The sequence below is a fragment of the Corella eumyota genome, chromosome 5, assembly GCF_963082875.1.
Source record: "Corella eumyota chromosome 5, kaCorEumy4.1, whole genome shotgun sequence".
Lineage (NCBI taxonomy): Eukaryota > Metazoa > Chordata > Ascidiacea > Phlebobranchia > Corellidae > Corella > Corella eumyota.
The window spans coordinates 2575489-2582628 of NC_137494.1; the positions used below are offsets into that span (position 1 = coordinate 2575489).

At 28.2% G+C, this 7140-nt stretch overlaps 3 protein-coding genes across 3 annotated transcripts; all 3 read left to right on the plus strand.

Moving 5' to 3' along the window:
• Window positions 1–249: 249 nt before the first annotated feature.
• On the plus strand, window positions 250–1519 carry LOC145751998 (cardiolipin synthase (CMP-forming)-like). Its single transcript, XM_082568180.1, has one exon. It carries the CDS (start codon window positions 417–419, stop codon window positions 1392–1394), a length of 978 nt encoding a protein of 325 aa, XP_082424306.1. The 5' UTR covers window positions 250–416; the 3' UTR covers window positions 1395–1519.
• LOC145751997 (uncharacterized) lies at window positions 1489–4627 on the plus strand. The gene is made up of 2 exons (XM_082568179.1): window positions 1489–3670; window positions 3836–4627. Exons 1-2 carry the CDS (start codon window positions 1569–1571, stop codon window positions 4110–4112), a joined length of 2379 nt encoding a protein of 792 aa, XP_082424305.1. The 5' UTR covers window positions 1489–1568; the 3' UTR covers window positions 4113–4627.
• Window positions 4628–4630: 3 nt separating this feature from the next.
• LOC145751999 (protease-associated domain-containing protein 1-like) lies at window positions 4631–6435 on the plus strand. The gene is made up of 4 exons (XM_082568181.1): window positions 4631–4772; window positions 4890–5100; window positions 5324–5497; window positions 5836–6435. The coding sequence occupies exons 1-4, from the start codon at window positions 4718–4720 to the stop codon at window positions 5948–5950; spliced, it is 555 nt and encodes a 184-aa protein (XP_082424307.1). The 5' UTR covers window positions 4631–4717; the 3' UTR covers window positions 5951–6435.
• The last annotated feature ends 705 nt before the right edge of the window (window positions 6436–7140 follow it).

Here is a 7140-nt window from a genome sequence, read left to right on the forward strand (position 1 = left end):
TTTGTTTTTGTTAAACAATAGGGGCAGCCCCTTATAACAATACTAAACCGGTCACATGACAAATTCAAATTCATTAATTTTACCAGTATAAAAATAAAACGATAAGATAAGTTTTTTAAAAGCAGTAATTAAAAATTACAGAAATTAAAAATAGATTTTTTGTGTTTTGAAAATCGAGGATAACTTTATGACGTTAGGTTTCGCATGACTTCGTCCCATATGAGGCTTGCATTTCATTCAAGATCAAGTCTTGCAACGTGAACAAATTATTTTGTATTTTTAAAAAATGGTAATGCAGTCTTACTAGTTCAATAAAATGGTAATGCAGTCTTACTAGTTCACGTATTGTGTTGTTTAGACGTAGTCTTAGTATAAATGTATATTGTGCTATAGAACAGGATGTTGATAACTAAAAAATGATGTTGTTTTCCGGTTACGTTTTGCGCCACAAACCTATTTTCACTCAATCATTATATCAAAGAATTAGCGTTTTTCTTTGCCACAGAAACAGCAATGGTGCTTTACAAAACAAGTTGTGCGATAACACTTACAATGTGTACAAACGAAAGTGTATACGGCAGGAAAATTTCATTTTCAAACCCTGGATTTTTACGAATTTTCATTTATTTGCTAATTCTGTTAACTGCGATAAAATAGCAGATTTTCAGTACAGAATGATATCAATGAGTTCCATTTGCAAAAAAGATGACAACGAAAGCGAAAAATGGGAAGATATATTAAACAACAAAGAAAAGCGTGAAAATATTGAATCCATTCCTGTGAAAAAAGAAAACGTTTACACAATCCCAAACCTTATAACATGCAGTCGAATTGCATTTACGCCCTACATAGGTTATCTTATTGTCAACAGCAACTATAATTTAGCTCTGGGATTATTTCTTTTTGCTGGATTTACAGATTTACTTGATGGTTATATTGCCCGAACTTGGCCATCACAGCAGTCAGCTGCGGGGTCTGCTCTTGACCCACTTGCAGACAAAATTTTGGTGGCTGTCATATCACTCTCATTAACATACATGAACATAATTCCGTTGCCATTAACATTGTTATTTATTGCAAGAGATATGCTCTTGATTGTTGGAGTATTTTATCTTCGCTATAAAACCTGCCCAAGACCTGTGACTTTAAAAAGATTTTTTGACCCGACTTTGGTGAACACGAAACTAGCACCCACGATGTTAAGTAAGGTTAACACAGCCTTGCAAATTTCACTTGTTTGTTTTTCCATTGCTGCTCCTGTTTTTGGATTTGTTGATCATTTATTTTTAAAATCACTATGGGCCTTGACTGCAACCACTACAGTAGCATCTGGAATTAACTATATTTATCAGAAAGATACTGTTAAAATTTTAAAGGATGAAGAAATATCATAATTTGTAATTTTTTTTAATTTTGTTTTTTCCTAATATATGTATTTCGTCATAAATAGGCCTATATCTGTACATCATTTTTTTCTTTATTATGCTTCATTAAGTTAATTTAATTTTTCATGTTTTAGGGTTTTTATAATCATTGCTCATAGGTTGTAAAATTTACCAGTGAATAAAATGGATATTGGATCAAATATCAGCAAGAAAATTCAAGCTGCAATCAAATCCAAGTTAATTGAGTTGAATGCTTATGTGGATGATGAATTACCTGATTATATTATGATCATGATTGCAAACAAAAAACCAGAGGAACAAATGTATGAGGCTCTGTCTTTGTTCTTATCCGACCAAGCTAGCGACTTTACAAAATGGTTGTATGAACTTTTAAAGTCTTTAAAAGAGGGGGATAATAAGGAGAAAATCGTTAAAGACTCTTTAAAACCCAAACAACCTGTAAAAGATGATTCAATGAAACTACCTGAAAATTTGGAGAGCAAAAAGTCATCTAGATGGGATGTAAAAAATAAACAAAAATCTATTGATGAGCCAACAACTTCAAAAAAAATTGAAAAAGTTTCTAGAAAATCAACTTCCAATGAAGCAGTAATTGAAATCTTAAATGAGACCGATGACTTTTTTGATCAAGAAATTTTGGAGTGTGAAAGTGTATCCACCAAGCCTAAAAAGAATTTAAAAAATACAGAGAATGTTGTAAGGAAAACGCAAGAAAATGAAAAAGTAAGAAAAGTTTCAACATCGGATGAAGCTTCAACTACTAAAAAATCAAAGAAACATTCAAGAAAAAGAAAAGTTGAAAATGAAAATGTAACAGAAAGTGTTCCTTTTGGATACAAATTAACCCAAAGAAAAAGTAATTTTAAGGAAGAAACAAAAAGCACTCTGGAAGAACCGAAAACAAAACACAAGAAAAAACTGAAACGTCGGAAACAAGACATAGAGAAAAGTGAAAAAAAGGAAATAGAACCAATTATTATAAGTGACAAGGAAAAAGAACAACCATTGCCTAAAGAAAGTAGCCATAAAATCCAGCGAAAAAGAAAACAAAGTGAAAGTGACAACCATCAACCAGTGGTGCATAGAAAACTTAGTAGCACTATCACATTACCTAAACCTTACAAGGAATCAATCTATATTAGTGATGATAGTGCAAGTGAAACTGAGTTGCCTTCAAAGTCGGTTGTCAGTAAAGTTGCCAAAATTCGTCAAAATTCTCGACTACCACCAAACAAACAAGCAAGCAAATTTCTACTTATGAAAGCTGTTTCGGAAGCTGAAAAAAGCGTAAGAAAAAGCCGACTTTTCCATCGAAATCCAACACAAAGTTCTCAACCACAAGAATCCAAACATGAAGTTGAAAGATCGAGGGTTAAACTTAAAGAAAATGTTTCTAAAAGAAGTACGAAAAATGTAGCTCTTGGTGCTATCCGAACGCATTTAAACATGGAACGTACTGTTGAGAAAATTCCCAAAACTAAATCTGAGTCAAAAGAATTTGAGACCATAGCTGAGAATTCAGATCAAGATAAAAAAGAACCTGAAATTTACCAATGTGATAGTCGGAGAATAATTTGTAAGGATCAGGAAATGAAAAATAATACCGAAAAAGATAGACGAAAATTGGTCCGAAATTTGCCTAACCAAATCAACAAAGTTCAGTTTGATTCTCGAAAACTGCAAACCACAATTGACTCTAAAAATATTGGCAACTTGAATCCTGGCATAGTTGTAAATACCCCGGAAAAGAAAAAATTAAAATTAAGAGAGAGATCTGTAAGCCCTTGCTTTGTTGTAACTTTAGATGGCGAAGTTTCAAGTTCAAAAAACAAAAATTTTGATAAAAATGGGATTGAAAATAAAAAGAAAACTTTTGTGCCAGTGAAAATCGAAGCACCACAATCTAACTCATCTCATCAAACATTTCAACCTGAAAAATTAATTTCAAATTCTACAGTTGAAAATGTAGCAGAAGAATTAGAATCAGCTGACACAGAGTTGTCACAAATGAGAGAAAAGCTGATAAAAATGCAGGAAGAAGCTAGAAAATTAAAGTCAATCCAAGAAGCTCAACTCGTTGTTCTCCAGAAAAAATCTGCAGCAATATCAGCCATAAATGAACAAAAGACTGAAACCAAGTCAATTCATGTCGCCAATGTTCATTTTTCTGCGACTGAAAAACAATTGTCGGAACATTTTAGTGTTTGTGGAAAAGTGCTTAGAACTACAATTATTAAAGATGCATTTACTGGAATATCAAAAGGGTAAGTTCAATTTTTCACATTTTTTTTTAAATTTAAATCTCTTTAAAGTTATAGTTTTAATTTTTAGATTTATATATAGTTAATTATATATATTTATATTAATAATGACACAATAACATAGATATGATCCTTAATTGAAAACTTAAAATCTTATTAAATTTTTAGTTTTGCGTACTTGGAATTTGAAGAAGCTAACTCCATTGATATGGCATTGGCACTGGACAGTACACCATTCTGTACAAGAATCATAAAAGTCAGTAAAAAAGACGACCAATCTGCTACCACCAAACCAATTACATACAGACCAAGAGCTTTTTACCCATCTTACCCAATGATAAGTTACAGATCGAGGTTTATGTCCCGCAAACCCAAATACCCAGCTCCAACAAGAGTTTTTGCTAAGAATAAAACTTGGGTAAAATCGGGTTATGTCAAAATGTAAACTTTTATTTATTCAGAAAAACACTAGTGCTGCTTTTTGTTAATGTGGTATTGTTTTTGCTGTCTTAATGTATGTTGATATCACAAACAACAACTCTTTTGGGCATTTATTTAAATATGGTGCTTTTTATTCTAATTTTTTAAACTTAACATTTAAATTATACTTTCTGTATTATTTATTCTTTAAAATTTATTTTGATTATAAAAATATCAAATTTGTGCATAAGGTTATATTTTTCGATTTAATTTCAATACTTATAATTGGTTAGTGGCATTATGTATGATATATAGGTTAATTTATAGCATTTTAAACACGAGAACAAAGCCATGATGTGCATTTTATTTATTTAGTGCTGGCTAAAATTGTCTTTTAGTATTTTGTTATCTGTAAACGTGATTGCTACTCTTGTATTTTTAAGGTTGATATTTTATTCATTCAATTGTATAATTTTTAAGATCTGGTATTGTTGTGGTCTTTACTAGAATATTAATTAACGATTATGTTAATTTTTTAGGAAAAAAATTGATTTTTTAAAATTTAAATTAAATTTTTTGTAAAAGTTTTGAATTTGGAATACCAAGTCATCAACTTATTCTTCTTGATCAATGTTTCTTGGTATTTGGTTTGGATTATTTCTTTCTTTTATTGAAGTAATAACAGGTAAGACATTAAAGTATTTTTTTTACCTACTTAAATGAAAAAAAATGTTATTTAAAATTTTAAATTACCAGATGTACTCGATAATAGTAATGATAAATTAAATATGAATTTGTTAAGGTTATGGTGTAAATGATCAACTCTGGTTTGAAGTAGTCTACCCTGAAGAGGTAGCATACTCTTATAAGATCCGACAAGCTCGAGATTTTGGTAGTTTATTCACCAGTACATTTCACCACGTTGGTCTGGTGTTTGCTGAACCAGAAGAAGGATGTGGTGTTATTAACAATGCCAAAGAAATTCGCGGACAAGTTGCATTAGTTAAACGAGGGTATGTTTGTTTTTTTGTTAACAAGTTCAACTAGATAAATATAATATCTGTAACTAATTAATTAAAATCCTGTATATATAGAAAAAATTTTTCGACCAGAATTTTTTTTTGGACTAAAAATTTTTTTAAAAGGTTTAAAACTATTTTTATAAGTAAGCAATTTTTGAAAGAACCTTTTTAACTGGTTTTGTGAATGACACTTCAACTGTTTCAATATATTTAGTGGCTGCTCATTTTTGACAAAATCAATTAATGCAGAATTATGTGGAGCTCTTGCCGTAATTATTACCGATAATTTAGAGGATGATATTAGCCACTGGGTGGAGATGGTAGGTGATGAGAGTGGAAGAAACCGATTGGTTGGAATTCCAGCTGTGTTTATGCTTGGCAAAGATGGGTAGGAACTTTTTTTAAATTTTTTTACAGAAATTTTTATAGATTAAAAAATGTTTTAAAACTCTTTTAAACTATTGATAGCCATTTTATTAGGTTTTAGTCATTGTGAAACTAATAAATTTACTAGAAATAAAATTTATATAGTTATTTTAGGTTAAACTAAAATTATTTGTAGCAATGTAACTGTTATTGCTTTTAAATAAAGTTTTCAAAATATTTTCGTAGTATAAGCGTTACTAAACATTGAATATCTAATTTAAAATGTTTTTCAATTTGACTTAAATTCATTGATTAACTTATTTATGCAATCTACTAAATTTAACTTATTTTTATATTTAGTCGAATGATTCGTGATAGTGTTAGAAACCATCACAGCAGAGCAGCTATCATAAATATTCCAGTTAATTATACTCGAGACTCCTTTGTTAATCAACCACCATGGGATCATTGGTGAACACCAAAGTAGATCATTAATTTTTTGTGATTATCTCTATTTTAAATCGAAGTTCTATTAAATAATTTAAACTTTGAATTTTTATTGGTAGTTAAATTTTTTAATCCGTATTTTTATAAAAACTCAATTTGTTTAATATATTGGTTAAGAATTAATTTTTTTTTTTAAGAATTTTCAAAATAACTTCAAATTGATAAATGATTTAGATTTTCTATAAATGTAAAGAAGTTGGTGCTAGATTGTTTTAGTTGTGTAAAAAAAAGTTTCTTTTTTAAAGCTTAGTGTTAAACTTGCCCAGTTGCCTTATTTAAACTTCATATATACATTTAATTTAAACTATTTATTCTAAAGCAATTAGTGTTTGTTATAATTCGATACTTAAAGTAGAATTTTATTTACAAAAGATTGTTTATTTTGCTGTTGTTCAGCTTACAGAGTGCAATTATATTGTTTACTTTTAAAATGAACTAATATATTTTTTTGATTTCGCCAAACTTTTACTGTTTTGTTAAATATGCATAAGCACAAATGTTATTGTATTATAATACAATTCTGTATTGTTTAATTAGTATTAATTCAAAGTTGTAGGTTTTGATATTTCATATAAAATTGTTAATATAAATATTTTAGGCATGAAGAATTTTTTTTGGTTTGGTGTATATTTATTTTATTACAAAACGCTAATTGTTTTTTTAATATGATACATTTAAATTAAAACAAATGTTAAAACAATAAACGCAATCTTGAAAAGAAAAAAAAAATTATTTATTCAAAATTTTATAAAATAATCAAAAAATATTTTAAAATAGGATTTTAAATTACTTATTTCATGATATACATTTTACTGAATTTTTAATTTTTAAAATTGATTTTAATTTTTAATATATAAACAAGCATTTTACTATAATAAACAAACAAAAATGAAAATTTTAATGCGTTTTTGAGTTATTAATATCATGATATATAACTGACCAATTTTTGAAAGCCTTATAACAATCTTTAAGTTTTAATCAACAAACACTCATTAATTAATAATAAGTGATTTAAAATTTTAAAAAATATAAGGTTTGAAAAACAATCCGATAACTAGATTTATTTGATAAATAAAATATGGTTCGAAATCATTTGATTCTTTTTTATAAATATAATTTCTTTAGTAAGTTTATTAATTAAATTATAAATTTAAATAT

Excerpts from the sequence above, each read along its gene's own strand:
- LOC145751999 (XM_082568181.1), top strand. The coding sequence starts at position 4,718 with ATGTTTCTTGGTATTTGGTTTGGATTATTTCTTTCTTTTATTGAAGTA. Across the intron at positions 4,773-4,889 it reads TTTTATTGAAGTAATAACAG|GTTATGGTGTAAATGATCAA; the intron begins GTAAGACATTAA and ends GAATTTGTTAAG. Across the intron at positions 5,498-5,835 it reads TTTATGCTTGGCAAAGATGG|TCGAATGATTCGTGATAGTG; the intron begins GTAGGAACTTTT and ends TTTTATATTTAG.
- LOC145751997 (XM_082568179.1), top strand. The coding sequence starts at position 1,569 with ATGGATATTGGATCAAATATCAGCAAGAAAATTCAAGCTGCAATCAAA. Across the intron at positions 3,671-3,835 it reads TTTACTGGAATATCAAAAGG|TTTTGCGTACTTGGAATTTG; the intron begins GTAAGTTCAATT and ends TTAAATTTTTAG.
- LOC145751998 (XM_082568180.1), top strand. The coding sequence starts at position 417 with ATGATGTTGTTTTCCGGTTACGTTTTGCGCCACAAACCTATTTTCACT.